The sequence below is a fragment of the Chrysemys picta genome, chromosome 4, assembly GCF_011386835.1.
Source record: "Chrysemys picta bellii isolate R12L10 chromosome 4, ASM1138683v2, whole genome shotgun sequence".
Lineage (NCBI taxonomy): Eukaryota > Metazoa > Chordata > Testudines > Emydidae > Chrysemys > Chrysemys picta.
Genome location: NC_088794.1, coordinates 22,243,521 through 22,259,642, shown reverse-complemented (window position 1 = coordinate 22,259,642; position 16,122 = coordinate 22,243,521). Strand labels below are relative to the sequence as shown.

Sequence of the window (16,122 nt, the reverse complement as noted above, 5' to 3'; positions counted from 1 at the left end):
GTGATCCTCTAATGTGGACGCAATTATACCAGTACAACGGTGCTTAAGCTATACAAACTGTGCCAGTGTAGTGGTATAACTGCATCCTCACTAGGGGGTCTTCCTGATCTTAGCTTTGTTGGGTAAACACCCCTCACAGCTCATAGTTAACTCAGCACAAAACCACTACGTAGGTCAGGTCTCTTCCCCTTCCGCCACCCCAACATTTGCATTTCCTCTGCTCAGTAACAGTTGCTGCCACTGGTCTTGTAAACGGGGAAGCCAGGCGGTGTCAGCTGTTGATGTCTTAGATCTTACAAACTTCTTTTTAAAATGGGCTAATTTACTGATCAAAGACAATCATCCAGGAGACAAATTGGACACAAACTATTTGTTCCTAATTGTGGCTATCGCACTAATGACTCGTTGAATAGCACCGTGGAGCAGGGTACAATTAACCCTCCCCCTCTTCCTCCCCCCTCCCCCCCCATTTCATAGATCATTAGCAGGAGGTGAAGCCAAATTCTCCTCTAAATGGGGACCTTCTTTTCTTTTTCCCGTGTTCTCAAAATTAAATAGCGAAGAATTATGGGTAACTTGGACTTCATGCTTTCTAGCTTTAAGGGGTGGTCCATACTGCTAACTTCAAGTGTTGCTTTTTGAAGCTAATCTTCTGGCCTGTTGAAAGAGGTTAGCAAGTGCAAGTGACCTGTCCAAAAAAAACTTGCCTTTCATCTTTACTCCCATCTCAAGGTGGTTCTGGCCCTGGTTGGGAGCCCCAGGTTGGAATCTGGTAGAGAAAGCACCCATCGTAATTCAAGCAAGACTTTTGTAAGCGCAGCTTCATTGTTTCCTGAGGAAAGACGGCAATGGACTGAGGTCATCTTTGGGTGGCAGTGAATATCCCATGATGACCCGCTTTCTTTGCTTGCCAAGTGACTCCCACTGAGTTTGTTAGAGCTGTACAGTTCTGCTCCCGCAAGGTTCTGGGGTGTTGAGAACCTGGATTATGGGTTGGGCTGCTCTCTGAGCCTTTCATACACTGGCAAAATGGGTCACCTGGGGATCAAGATGAATGAACATGCCATTACTTCACCCCCATCACTGGTAAGTAGGAGTAAAATGCTGGTTTTCCCCCATACAGCTATGCCAATGCATTTCCGTTCTGGCCAGCGGCTGTTCTAGATCTCAGTAGCCTCTCCTGAGTAGTGGATGTTGCCTCAATGACCGTTTGCCCTGTGGTGATGGAGTAGCTAACCTGAATGCTAAGCCCCTGGAAAAGATGAAAGGCTAATGCTGTGGGTCCCCATCCTCCTGTATGGCTGTCTCAGAAAACCAAGTTAAGCCCTTGGGTTTTGCCAGCCAGTGCCAGTCATCTCCCATTCAATTCTAACCCACCAGCCCGAGCCCTGGCTCTGTGGTGACTTAAATCACACAAATGGGCTGTGTGGGCATGGGGCTCATCACTGAGGTAGGAGAGGGAGCTCAGAGTGCAAGTTGCTAGAGTCAGTCAAGTCTGCGGGGTTAGAATGAAACTTTCCTTGGTGGCAGGTCCAGTCACTGCAGGGCACCTAGCACTGAAGCAGCTGGGGCTGGTGGAGACAGCATGCTGGCATAGATGGACCCCGGGTCTGGTCCAGCCTGGCCGTCCCCATGTCGCATAACCAGCTCAGTGACTCTGAGCCATCGGGTGAGTGCACTGACAGTGTAACATGGTCTCCACTACACAGCAGAGTTGGGAGGTGCTGCACCTCCGCCTCCCAGTCATGCCTGCGTGCTGGCTGTCTGATTGAAAAATGCTCGCGCCAAAACAAAACTGGTGCCAGTCTTCTTAGCAGCAGGTGGTTGGAATGGAAAGCTGTCCCCTACCCCACACCCCTACTCTTCCCCCCCCCCCTCCCCGCCCGGCAGATATCTCTGTAACTCTTCTGTTGGTTTCTCGGCCATCCCTGGCCATCTGGCAGGGCCGGGGGGGGGGGGGGGGAGGGGTAGGAGAGAAGGGGGTTGCTTCTCTGGGCGAGCTGCAGGGCTGTCATGGGGAGGACCCTGTGTGAGATTGGAAGGCCATGTCATTTTTTCCTGTAAATCTTGTAATTTCGTGCTTCAGAGCACAACAAAGTGAGAGAGTCAGCAGGGAGTGAATTAAATTGCCCCATGAGAGCCTGTTCGGGGTGGGCCTCCTGCATTCCATCCGCGCCTCCTCGCCTCCCTCGGCGCACGTGTGCCCGCTCATCATGGGCGTCCCCGTCTCCAAGTGGCAGGGCTTCGTCCCGTCTCCCCCAGATCAGCCTGGCTCGGTGCCCTTTTGACACATGGCCTGGCGTTGGCACGAGCCGTATTCTTCTTGTTCAAGTAATTTGCCAGCTTAATAAACCCATGCAGACTTTTACAGGGTTCCCAAAGCCTCATAAAACCAGGGGCTGTCCCCGCATCTCCCCGCGAACAAAGCTCTCCTTGTGTGGCTCGTGCAGTTAAAACCGGGTATCTCGGAGCCCTCAATTGCTGGCTACAGCAGCACGATCTCCTTTGGCAAGCTGGGCTTCCGATCAGCTCAGCCGTCACGCTGAGGCATTGCCTTCGCTCAGCTTCTCTCCTTTTGTGTGTCTTGTTTTTTCCTCTCTGTCCCGTGCTTAACTTTTAGAGAGCTGTTGGGAAAATAATTCAGAGAGTTTAGAGAGAGAGAGAGAATTCCGGGCAGGCAGCATTACCTAGTGGTTAGATCGGGGTGAGACCGGTAGCTGGCACTCATGGATTCTTCTCTGGACTCTGGCGCTGACCTGCTGCGTGACCTGGAGCAAGCCACTTCCTCCTCACTCTGTGCCTCTTCCCCCCTGCCCCATCTGCAAAATGATCTCAAAGCACTTTTTGCAAAGATCAGCTAATTTAGCCTTGCAGCTTCCCCTGTGAGTTCAGTGGTGTCCCCATTGAAAGAGAAGGAAACTGAGGTTCGGGGGGTGGGGTGGGGAGGTGTTAATGGATTTGCTCAAGGTTGCACAGTAGGCCAGCAGAGTTGGGGATAAAACCCAAGATCTTTCACTCCAAACCGAAATCTGCCCTTCCTCTTACAAAGACACAGTGAAGCGTGAAAGTCCTTGGGCAAAAGTGGCTATAGAATTACCTCACTGTGCGATACCAGTGAGGGATATAGTCAAAGGTGACATCATAGAATAGAATATCAGGGTTGGAAGGGACCTCAGGAGGTCATCTAGTCCAACCCGCTGCTCAAAGCAGGACCAATTCCCAACTAAATCATCCCAGCCAAGGCTTTGTCAAGCCGGGCCTTAAAAACCTCCAAGGAAGGAGACTCCACCACCTCCCTAGGTAACGCATTCCAGTGCTTCACCACCCTCCTAGTGAAAGAGTGTTTCCTAATATCCAACCTGGACCTCCCCCACTGCAACTTGAGACCATTGCTCCTTGTTCTGTCAACTGCCACCACTGAGAACAGCCGAGCTCCATCCTCTTTGGAACCCCCCTTCAGGTAGTTGAAGGCTGCTATCAAATCCCCCCTCATTCTTCTCTTTGGAGACTAAACAATCCCAGTTCCCTCAGCCTCTCCTCGTAAGTCATGTGCTCCAGACCCCTAATCATTTTTGTTGCCCTCCGCTGGACTCTTTCTATTTTTTCCACCTCCTTCTTGTAGTGTGGGGCCCAAAACTGGACACAATATTCCAGATGAGGCCTCACCAATGTTGAATAAAGGGGAACGATCACGTTCCTCGATCTGCTGGCAATGCCCCTCCTTATACAGCCCAAAATGCCGTTAGCCTTCTTGGCAACAAGAGCACACTGTTGACTCATATCCAGCTTCTCGTCCACTGTGACCCCTAGGTCCTTTTCTGCAGAACTGCTACCTAGTCATTCGGTCCCTAGTCTGTAGCAGTGCATAGGATACTTCCGTCCTAAGTGCAGGACTCTGCACTTGTCCTTGTTGAACCTCATCAGGTTTTTTTTGGCCCAATCCTCTAATTTGTCCTAGGTCCCTCTGTATCCGATCCTACCCTCTAGTGTATCTACCACGTCTCCTAGTTTAGTGTCATCTGCAAACTTGCTGAGAGTGCAGTCCACACATCGCTGATCTTTACACATAGTGCATGTGGGGAGCAGGCTGAGGTACAGCCACAGGGTGTCCTGGTCTGCTTGTGCCACTGCAAAGAATTGCATGGTGCTGCCCTGTGCTACATCTGTGCAGGCTTGCTAGTGCCTGATTGCGTGTTCCCGTGCACCTTTGGCGTTCCTCTTGCAGCTGACACGGAATTTCTGCTCCTCACAGGGATGCTGCCAGCTTGAAATCTAGTCAGTTTCAAAAAAGGAATTTTAAAAAAGTAGCTTCAGTTCTAAACTTGCCCCCGAATCCTCTGGCCAGTTTTTTTTTTTTCTCTTCACAATGATATTTTCCCATTTCTTTTTGAGGTTTGATTTTTCTCTGCCTTTCGCTGGTGGGAAAGGCCCACACAAACAACAGAGGAAATTGTCTCTGCGGGGGAAACTGTAATACTGAGCCTGCACAAACCACTGTCAGATGGGAGGAGTGGAGAATTCAGCGTTAATTTTGCAGCTTGTCTGAACACAAAAGTTTTCTAGGTAGAAGTACAACCCTCCTAGGGTGAACTGATAGTGGTGTAAAGATATCTTAGGACTGGAATATCTATTCCCATATGGGAAAGGGAATCTCCTGTACTGAATTAAGGACCTTTATACTAGCTGTTGCCACACAAGGGGTTGCAGTGTTTAACATTCAGTAAGAATCATGCCCCTGCCTGATATAGTTATATCAATACGTAATCTGTGCATAGAGCAGGCCTTATGTATAGGTAAATAAAAAGAATTTCAGACAGAAGCGTGACTTCTAAGTGGACAATGATGCATTTTCTGTCCCTACTGCAGACTGGCAGGAATTGTGCTCATAATACACCTCTACCCCGATATAACATGAATTCAGATATAATGCAGTAAAGCAGGCGCTCCGGGGGAGGCGGGGCTGCGCGCTCTGGCAGATCAAAGCAAGTTCAATATAACACGGTTTCACCTATAATGTGGTTAGATTTTTGGCTCCCGAGGACAGCGTTATATCGGGGTAGAGGTGTAATTTGTATCAGTCTCGTTCTAGTCTGGGCGTTTATGCAAAGATCTTTGGGGTTTGATCATCCTGTAGCAGGTTCACGTGTTTGGGGGGTTCTCCTCCCCCCCCCCCCCCCCCCCCCCCCCCGCTTCCCTTTCCCCACCAAGTTTTCTTTTGAACAAACTAAAAAGTTCAGCATGAAATTGGGTAGAAACTGCCCTGAATTTTTAGGTGGAACAGTCATTTGGTAGTTTTATACAAACCCATCAGCCTGGGGTTCCTTGAGAAAAGAAGTTTTATGAGCCCTCTGATCTTGTCTTCACTGGAGTGGGGGGGGGGGGAGAGATTGTGTTGTTTATTTGATTAGCTACCACAAGGTAGAATGCTAGTGATAGTTTAAACACATGTTTAAATTTTCATACAAGCACCTTGGTGCTTTTCCCCTTTTCTTTGGGAGTTGCTCCCTGTAAACACCTGCAAAGCTACCTCTTTATCCACCTTCAAATTCCTCCTCAAAACTCTTTCCCTTGCCATCATGCCTTGACAGTGGCTAGGCTGATGGTGCCCTGAGACATTTGTCTATCACGCTGACCAACTCTTGTCATTTTCTGGTCCTCCCCGATCTGTCTGGATCCATCTGCTGGTCTCTTGTCTTGTATTATACTTCAATTGGAAGCTCTTTGGAGCAGGGACTGTCTGTTCTGATTGTACAGGGCCTAGCACACTGGGGTTCTGCCCCATGAGTGGGACTCCCAGGCACTACAGTAATACAAATAATAATGAGTTATCAGGTCAATGTAAAGACTACAGGGGAGGGGAGGGTTTGTCTTGATGTGCTCATACATGTGGAAACACACTGCCTTGTCTTCCCTAGGATTTTACCACGTGTTTGTTCCACATGAAGACGTGCCTTGGAGGGTTTGTTTTGGGATTTTTTTTCTGATGATGAAACCTAAAAACCAGGTGAATTCTGGGCGTGATTTCCTTGTGGTCATTTTGCACCAGCTGCCTACTGTTCTCCTGGTTCCCACCTTCCCTGTAAGTTCCTCTGACGAATTTCTTGCCCCCTATCCCCCGCTTTGGCCTTGAAGCACTCAATTTGTGCCCAGCAGCACACAACGGTAGATGGGTGGATTGTTCATTATTCTGTTGTCTTGTGTTTTCCAAAGGATGGGAGTCCATCAGTACCAGTGGATTGACTTAAGTGCCTAAATACAGTCCTAAGAGACCAATTTTAGCCTCCCTTTCATGTGTTTTGAAGATCTTGGGCTTTTGACTTTCACTGATTTCATAGAGTGTAAGCCAGAAGGGGACAATTAGATCTAGTCTGACCTCCTGTATATCCCAGGCTATTAAATTTCCCCCTGTTACCCCTGTGTTGAGCCCAATAGCTTGTGTTAGACTAAAGCAGTTTAGTCTTCAGGAGTCTAAATTGTAAGTGTGCCACAAATGGGAGAATAAGGTTGCCACTCTCCAGAGCGTTTGCTTGATTCACAAACGCAGCTAAAAACCACAGCTTGGTTCCTGTCTGCGCTGCAAAACTGGACATGTGCTTTTAGCTGTGTTTGGGGGCACAACTCCATTTGTTTGCGTCCCTTGATGTGGTATATTCTGACAGTGGAGCTGGAACTGCACCATATCAAGATGTATTGTACCACAGTGTATTCGTGTGTGCGTGCGTGTGTGTGTTTACTGGAGAATGGGGTCTAAATATCAAATGATTTTCTTTCTGTGTGTGTGTAGTAGATGCAACCTGCAATAAGGACCCCCAGCTTCAGTAGCCACTTCAAAATAATCTCAAGATTTGTCTCTTGCATCTTACAGTTTGTCTACATGGGAAAATGGACTGGTATAGCAATTGCTTTGGAAGCAGATTAAGCCAAACTGAAAAAGGTGCTGCTGCTCCAGAATAAGGCCTGGTCTAGTACTACCCGCCTGAATCGGCGGGTAGAAATCGACCTCTCGGGGATCGATTTATCGCGTCCCGTCGGGACGCGACAAATCGATCCCCGAATCGACGCTCTTACTCCACCAGGGGAGGTGGTAGTAAGCGCCGCCGGCGGGAAGCCGCAGAAGTCGATTTTGCCGCCATCCTCACAACAGGGTAAGTCGGCTGCGATACGCCGAATTCAGCTACGCTATTCACGTAGCTGAATTTGTGTATCTTAAATCGACTCCCCCCTGTAGTGTAGATGTACCCTAAGAGAGTGCACACAGTGAGCTAATCCAGAATAACTAATGCACTTTCAAGTCACACCCTGCTTTATTGCACAAATAATTTCCCGGTGTAGACAAGACCTAAATTAAACCCTTGGTTTAAACAGTAGCCAGCTAATCTTTTTTTGATGGTCCATTGGATGGCTGCTTGAGAGTGGCTTGCGTGTTTGGTCAACACTAGATAATTATGCAGACTGTATGTGTGTGAATATATAATTATACTGCGTATATGCTATATATGTGATGGACAACCTGATTTGCTTGTGTCCTGTGTAATGCACACACAACAACAGGGATTACATTGAAATGGCATATTCATTAATCTAATGACACTGTGTAGGTGTAAGTATGTATGTAACTGTATTATGTGCCTTACCCCTACCCACGTGCATTTGTATATGTAATTACTCTGGATATGTGCAAGTGAGTGTGCTAATCTCTCCGCTTTCGAGTGTAAATTCAGCTGCCCCTCCAAACAGTGTGTACGGTACAGTATATAATGTATAAATGCCTGACGGAAAGTAACTTTGTTCTTTATAGATGGAAATGTGGAAAATTAACAAGCGGCTCTTTCTTTGGGACACACCCTGCAAGTGCCTCCGCCGCCTAGGAGTGCACAGCCGCCTCTTGGAAGCCAGGGCCTTGATTTACGGCCCTGGCGCTGACAGCTCACTGGAACCCACATGCTGTTTGCAGCACCGCCAAGCTGGGCTATGACCCTCCGACCTCTCCCCCTCCACTCCCCCCTCCTGTCTCTGCGCTGTAATAAAAACCTGTCTTGCAGGCAGGACTACAATGACTTTGTTGTTCAGAAAGGTACCCCCCCCCCCCAAAAAAAAAATCTTTAAAAGCAAAAAATAAGGAACGTATGAGGAAATGGACCTGGGAGCAGCAGCCCGGACTACCACAGGATTGTTTGTGTTAGAATTTATTCCCTTCTCTTTGCCTGCTCTCAGCTCCTGAATGAAACCTCTCTGTCCTGTGCTTCTCTCACTCTTTTGCACGCCCTCTCGGTTTCTTTCACACGTTTGCCGTCTTTCACCAGCTCTCGTGAACGCTTTGGCTCTTCTGTCCGTTTGCGCACGTGCGTTCTCTTGTGCATGCCTTGTGCTCACACACTCATTCTCGCAGTTACTCTCTTCCTCGTGCCCTGGTGCACTCGCTTGATTGGGCTTGCATTCGTTTTCCCCCCACCGTTTCCCCCCACTTGCTTTCCCAGCGTGTTTTTGCACACGCCTTGACTGGCAATCTCACTGACTCGTGCTTTTCTCCAATGCCAGCAAAGTGTTTCATTTTTAGTTAATACAAGTGACTTAATAAATATTACTGAAAACAAATCAGTGAATGCTCAGGAAACTAACAACACTTTCCAGGCAGACGCCCATAAAATAAACAGATTCATGTGCCGTCACTAGCAAGTACTGCTAAACTCCTCTCCTGCATTGCTGAAAATTATCTGCAGAATGTCCACATTCTGTCACTGGTTATTCATTTGGGGTGAAATCCTGCTCTTTACTTGGTCTACTCCTCTGGTAGTTATATGCTCCCCTCCAGGCACCTAACAAATGGATTTAGCATCACCGCACCCCTGTGAGGTAGGCAAAGATTAGCATGCCCATTCTACAGATGGGGAACTGAGTCACAGACCGGCAAAGTGACTTGCCCAAGGTCACACAGGGAGAATCTGTGCTATAGCTGAGATTAGAACCTGCTTCTCCTGAGTCCAAGGCCGTCATCCTCCAACAAGTGAGCTGCACTCTTTTGGTGCTATTCCTTGCATTATCCCTCTGTCTCTCTCTCTCATCCAGTTAATCTTAAGGGTATGTCTACACTGCAATCAGACACCTGCAGCTGGCCCATGCCAGCTGACTCGGGCTCTGGCTAAGGGACTATTTAATTGCAGTGTGCACATTCAGGCTGGAGCCTGGCCTCAAGGACCCTGCGCGGTGGGAGGGTCTCGGAGCTCAGGCTCCAGCCCCAGCCCGACTGTCTACACCGCAATTAAACAGCTCCTTAGCACGAGCCCTCAGAGCCCGAGTCAGCTGGCATGGGCCAGCCGTGGGTGTCTGATTGCAGTATAGACATGCCCTAAGGGGCTTCCTGAGACTGCTTTATCCTTCTGGCTGTACTAAGGTTACCATATTGAACAAATAAAAAAAGAGGACCCTCCACGGGGCCCTGGCCCCGCCCATTTCCCACCCCGGCCCCGCCCCAACTCCACCCCGACTCCGCCCCTTCCCCGCCCTAACTCCGCCCCCTCCTCCCTCCCACTCCCAGCCACGCAGAAAGGGCTGCCTGAGCGCTACCGGCTTCGCGGTTTGCCGGGCAGCCCCCAGACCCTGCGCCCCCGGCCGGCGCTTCCCCAGCACAGCTGGAGCCCGGGAGGGGAAGCGCCCAGCCGGGGGCACAGGGTCTGGAGGCTGCCCGGCAAACCGTGAAGCCGGTAGCGCTTGGGCTTCGGGCAGCCCCCATGCCTCCGGACCGTGCGCCCCCGGCCGGGCACTTCCCCTCCCGGGCTCCGGCGGCGCAGGGTCCGGAGGCATCGGGGCTGCCCGAAGCCGGTAGCACTCAGCTCTTAAACAGCCGAAGAGGCTCTGCTCCTCCCCTGACTCTTCGGCTCTGTTTAAGAGCCGAGCTGCCCCAGCGCTACCGGCTTCGGGCAGCCCCCGTGCCTCCGGACCCTGCGCCACCGGAGCCCAGGAGGGGAAGTGCCCAGCCGGCGGCTGGGGTCCAGAGGCAAGGGGGCTGCCCAAAGCCCATAGCGCTCGGGCAGCTCGGCTCTTAAACAGAGCCGAAGAGTCAGGGGAGGAGCAGAGCAGCCACGGGAGGGGAAGTGCCTGGCCGGCATTTTCCCGGACACGTTTGGCTTTTTGGCAATTCCCCCCGGACGGGGGGTTGATTGCCAAAAAGCTGGACATGTCCGGGAAAAACCGGACGTATGGTAACCCTAGGCTGTACCAGTAAGTGGGTCTGTCTCCAGTTGGACGGTGTCTAGGTAGTGAGCGCATACACAGGTAGATAAGGCACAAGGAGCTTGAAAAGAGAAATTACCTCTTCTCCTCCACCACACTCTCATCTTTTTTTGTTTTTGTTTTTTCAGGCTCTCCAGGTGGCAAGACAGTTCCTTCTGCAGCAGGCCACGGGGCTGACCTCTCCTAGCAGCAATGAGAACAAGCAACCCGCAGTCCAGGTGAGGCAGAGAACCACCTTCACCCACACCCTTATGGGAAGTGTTCTACTAGCACAAAGAGAACTCCTCCACTGGGGGGGTTGGCACAATCTCCAGAAATTCATTTCTGTGTCCTGGGTGGGCTTCCCAAGATCGCCTCCACAGCTTAGGAGCGTCATTGAGTTTCAGCAGAATGGTGCTCCTAAATGATTGCGGGTGCTCTGGGAAGGCTTATCCATTTACAGACACATGCGTGCATACACTCACGCTCCCTGCCATAGAGTCCCTGGCTTAAAAACACCTACAGGGCGGTCACGTGCTCCACTACGACTCCATAAGCTTTTTAACCACTTTGTAGAGTCCCTCTCGAGTCCCTATGGGCTTCACCATAAGAGAAGTCAATGGGGGAAGGAAGGAACAATTTCTCCGGTATTTTGGATACAGGTTAAATTTCAGGAGAGGAGTCCCCCCCCCACCCCCCTCTCTGTTCACTGGTTTGGACTGCTCGTGCCAGACGGTGAATGCTTAGGGGGAGGATTAGGACAGCTGTTGCAAATCCATCTAACTTGTGGCTTCTTCATTTCACCCAAGGAGAAGTTCTCCTGCGTATGTGGGTTCTGGGGGGCAGGCTGGGGTCTGGTAGGGGGAGGCTGTTTTCCAGTAGGTGTGTATTAATGAGCTGTGGGTAAGGGGCACATGTTTATGGTGGGAGAGGGTTGCGGGAGTGTAATATTAGTGTACGTGGGAGATTTGGGGTTAGGGGGAGAGTGTGTGTGTGAGAGCGACAGAGATATCCATGTGTGTCCTGGGACCATATGGAAGGACATGACCCTAAGCCTATGTAGCTATCGTGAAGAGGCTTACATCAGGGTGGTGGGGGGAGCAGGGGCAGTTTATTTTATAGTCTGACCCAGGATGACGGGCAAGGGTCCAGGAAGGAGGTGGGGTGAGTGGGTGTTGCCAGGTTAGAGAGGGAGCTGGGGTTAATGACCTGGCCTTTCACCTCTGCAGATCTGGCTTTAAATCCCAGCTCAGGTCATGAGTGGAGTTGCCTTTGGTGGACTCCTGTATGGCCCCATTTGCCCGCATCATAAAACCCACAGTGCATCTTGGCTGCAAAGCAACTGGCGGTCAGTTCAACAGGAGCCTGGATTTGGAATCCCAAACAGGGAAGGGGGCTGCTGTGGGTCAGGAATGAGGGATGTTGGCACATCTGGGGAGCAAGGGAACAACAGCTGCCTTCCGTATCCCGGGCTCAGGCCAGTCCTATTCATCCCTCTTCTCCTGAGCACTAAATTGATTCACCAATTAAACATGAGGGAACATGCTGGGACTTACCCCTCTCTCCACAGAGTGGTCCTGTTGCTCTGTAGCTGTCTGGACACAGCCCTGGATTTGGCAACCAAGGACCTGGAGAGAGAGAGATAGAAGCAGACGCCTGTAGGGCGTTGGACCCTGTGGAAGGACAGGGCAAGTCTGTCTGTACTGCAGTGGGAGGGTGCAGCGCTCCCCTCCCAGGAGTCTGCGACACCCCACCCATGGGGGAGAGTCCCCTGGAAAGCATTCTTGGGGCCAGCAGGCCCGTGTGCTGGGGCGAGATGCCAGGACAGCTAGTGCCCGTGGCTCTGTGGGGGGAAGGGTGATACGTGGGCTCCTCCCAGGAGGCAGGGCACTGCCTGCCAGAGGAAGCTCGCTGGGATCACTGGCACTACGAGGGGGAGGTACTGGCAGTGGGGTTTGAACCTGGGACCTGCAGCACTGAAAGAGTGAGCTAAAAGAGGGACTCCTGAGATGGTAGCGGTAGTAGGTCTTTATCCTCTTACACAGACCGGCCACGAGAGGGAGACCAATACCAGGGTGGTTTACCTTGGCATTGACAGGGCACTGCTGAGGGGGGAAACGTGGTGCTGCCAGAAAGGATGGCTGGCAGGAGGAGTAAAATTGCCACAAGAGAGAGGGAAAGGGGGCTGACCATGGTCATGACCTCAACCCCCTCACCTTTTCACAGGCAGTGTCCTTCTCTAACCTCAACCTGTTGACTGGCAGCCTCAGCCACGCTCCGGCAGTTTCCTCCCACGAAGGGGGGCCGGCAAAGGGAGCCTAACTCCAAAAAGAGAAGGAGAGAAGCAAGGCCCAAGTGAATATAAAGTGACAATTTAAAGAGCTGTGCGGAGGGGCTCTCCCTTCAGGCTAATTAAATTTATCGGCGAACAGCAGGTTACCTTATTAGAGCCACGTGGGTTTAATTAACAAAGGAAAGTAATTAGCACGAGTTCTCTCTGAGCCGGAGGTCCTTCCTATAGCAGGCAGAGCTGGCTCCAAAGCCCGCTGGATGCGGGAAGGGGAATCTGGGGCAGGAGGGAGGAGAGGAATGTCGGTTTCTGCTCATCCAGGTGCCCCTGAGAGCGAGATCCACGGGACAGTTTTGTTGCTGTTTGTTCCTCTCTCCACCCCCACCCCCGGCAATGCGCGCCTGGAATGAAACAGGGATTAAATTAATCTCCCCCTTCCCCCCCGCCCTGGCTTTTTATTATTGTTTTTCCTTCTTCCCCCTGTTTTGTTGCAAGCTGTATAATTGCCTCCTGATCTTTTCACCCGTCTCTCTCTCTCTCTCCATCAGGTCTGTCTTGTTCTCTCCTTCCCTCAGCTCTGCACCGACAGCATTATCGCTGGGGCTGGGCAAGGGGGTGTCTTTGAGCGCCTGGGGGGGTCTCCACCTCCCTTCCTCTCTCTCGGCAAACCTGATATCGAGCGCATTTGCTCCACCTCGTGCCTTCGCTCCCCTTGACCACAGTGTGCTTCAGCTCAGGCCTGTGGCGTGTTGGGGGTTGGAATAGCCTCTCTGTGAGAGCAGTGGAAGTCCCGTTCCTTGAAATCTTTTAAATTTTTAGACGGGACAAAGCACTAGGGGAAGGAATCCCACCTTGGCAGGGACGGGAGACTGGACTGGATGGCCTAATAGATCTTTCCTGTCTCTGATTGCTGCAGGCTTGAAACTCCCCAGAAAACCTCTATCCCTTTAGCAGGATAGGATGGAGTCCAGAGCCACTCTGAAACAGGTCTCCGTTTTCGTCCCACCTGCCTCAGAGGCGCAGACCCCCTGCAGGGACAGCGGACCTGCTGCCGCGTGGCCTTAATGGGTTTGAAAGTGAAGAGGGAACGGATGAGGGGAAATCACAGCTGCGGTATTAACAGCAATAATTAGTCAGGGCTTCTCCCGCACAAGCAGGCAGCTTTTTCCAATAGTGTTTTCAGGAAGGAAATGCAGTCATTGGATGGAAAATATCTTGAAAGAACAAAGACAGTAAGAGTGAAGTCAGATTCCGGTTACGTACGTGTGTGTGTGTGTGTGTGTGTGTCTATTTCTCCATTTCTCTCTTTCACGTTCTGTTTTCCCTCCTTCTGTTTCTTCTCCCATGGTGTGTCTCTCTCATTCTGTCACTGCCTGTTTATCTTCCCTTTCACCCTCAGTCTTTCGTGATCTGCTTTCTCTCTTGCGCTCTTTCCTCCATCCCACCCCTCCCTTTCGCTGCTGTCTGTCCATCCATCTGGCTGGCTTGTTCAGAGTTAAGAGTCCGGCTCCCTCCTCCTCCTTTTGTCTTGCAAAAGAACTTGTGAAAGTTGTAGGCTATATGAGTCAGGAATAGCAACCTGTCTCCCCGCCCCCTCCTTCCCGGCTTGCCCCTGCCCAGCAGCTGGGGGAGGATCTGAAGGAGGGGAGATAGAGGATTAAGCAGACTCCTTTGAAAGGAAGTTTATCTAACGGGGAATGGTGTGGATGAGATTGACCAGGAGGGTTTCTTCAGTCTGAAGTGGAGAAGGAGAGAGGCTATTGTATGGTGAGACGGCGCAGGCGGGGAGCAGGGCTTCTCCACCACCAAATCCAGGGTGGCGAAGGGGGGGCAGAGAGCATGGAATGAGTGGGGGAAGCACACTGCTCTTGGAGGGAGCTATGGAATCAGAGGCCGGGGGAGATTTTTGTGAGTTAGGTTCCTAAGCACCGTCACTTCCATTGATGTCAGTGGGCGATGCAGGTGATCAGCACCTGTTCAGGATTAGGTCCTGAAGGGACCGATCCTGCAACCCTTGTGTTGTCTCACTTGTATGGCAGGAGTTAGGAGTAGGGGCTGGCTCTCCAGGCTGCTCTTTGTCTGGCTAGCGGCCTGATCCTGCACTGGGCTGCTGAGCTCGCATTGACTTCAAAGGGAGCTGAGGGCACTCAGACCTGCTCAGCACCGCCCTGTGGAATCACGGTCGAGTTGGCCGTTCTCTTGCGCTCCTAGTGCAGTGATCTGGTGAGCAGGGCTCTGTTCTGCAGCGCACTGCCTGTCCTTTTCATGCTAGTTAATACCATTAGGTTTCATTTCAGCTCCTCTCTCCCCACCTTGGCTGTAATGGGACTGGATGAAACAGACTCTGGGGGTTCAGTCTGGCCTGATTTGCGGCTCTCCGTTAAATCCAGATAAAAAGCTCCTCTCTTTCAGCTGAGTTTCACTTGGAGATTTTTGGAGTTTGCTCAAAATGAAGGGGGCACAATGCCCCATTCAGGCTGAAACCAGTCCCCCAAACTCCCTGCTGGTATCTGAGGCCCTCACGCAGCAGTCAGTCCTCTTTCAGCAGAGAATTTAAGCATATGCTTGACTTTAAGAACATACTCAAGTCTCGTTGATTTCAGTGGGACTTAAGCACATGCTTAAATGCTTTGCTGAGTTGGGGTTTACTGGATTTAAATAGAAAAACTGCATGGAGGTTAGGGTCTAATATCCGCTGGCAGGAGGAAATGTCCTTAATGTCCATTATAATAATACTTAGCTCTTCTATACCACTTTTCATCAGTTGATCTCAAAGCATATTACAAAGGAGATTGGTACCATCATCCCCATTATACAGATGGGGAAACTGAGGCACAGAGAGGGGCAGTGTCAGTCTCATCGTACCTTGGATATCATGAAAGGTGGCCACTGATAGTTGGATATATTTTTTTTGATGTCTCATTTTTTGGGCACCCTCTCCCTCCAACGCAAGTCTGCTTTTTATTCAGTGGCGCTGAGAATCCGCAGCTCCCAGGGATGCCAGTGAGAGAGGTGGACGCCCAGCACTTTCTGCAAAACCAGGCCCCAGGTCTCTCAGTTGGGGTGCCTCCATTCTTAACTGCCTTTGGGCCTCAGTATGTCAGGATCCTGCCCCTGTTCTAAGGATCCTTGCTGATAGGGGAACATCTGGGGCATCGAGCCGGCTGTGATAGTTAAGAGAATGTTGCTCATGTGTATTTGAAAAGCAGTACGTAGCTGCTGAGCTTGCGAGGACTCAGTATTTCAAACGCGGAAGCTCCCCCAATCCTCTTTCCTTCGACATACCCAGAGGTGCAGTCAGGGCCGGCTCCAGGCACCAGCTGAGCAAGCAGGTGCTTGGGGCAGCCAAGGGGAAGGGGTGGCACGTCGGGCTCTTTGGCGGCAATTCTGCAGAGGGTCCCTCAGTCCCTCTCAGAGGGAAGGACCTGCTGCCGAAGAAGAAAGCGGTGCGATGGAGCTGTCGCGGATCGCGATCCCGGGTTTGGGGTTTTTTTTTCCGCCGCTTGGGGCGGCAAAAACCCTGGAGCTGGCCCTGGGTGCAGTGTGCAGTTCATGTGATTGCTGCAGCTGGGGTAAAAAAAAGTCTGAAACCTTACAAAAAATTGCTTTGCACCATTGAAACA

The 16,122-nt window shown here is 51.2% G+C and overlaps 1 protein-coding gene across 13 annotated transcripts in view; it reads left to right on the top strand.

Annotated features, from left to right (window-relative positions):
• FOXP4 (forkhead box P4) overlaps nucleotides 1-16,122 on the top strand; it is a 136,294-nt gene that overhangs the window by 55,306 nt on the left and 64,866 nt on the right. For 9 of the 13 annotated variants that reach the window (XM_065591631.1, XM_024110340.3, XM_005308300.5 and 6 more), the window contains one exon: nucleotides 10,359-10,448. The exons of 3 other annotated variants lie outside the window; for them this stretch is intronic. Coding sequence is in view for 6 of the 10 variants with exons in the window: in XM_005308300.5 (XP_005308357.2) it covers nucleotides 10,359-10,448 (90 nt within the window). In the remaining 4 variants the exon portion in view is untranslated. Of the gene's footprint in view, nucleotides 1-10,358; nucleotides 10,449-14,162; nucleotides 14,267-16,122 lie in introns of those variants that run through there. One more of the 13 variants, XM_005308304.5, reaches the window with a different exon arrangement.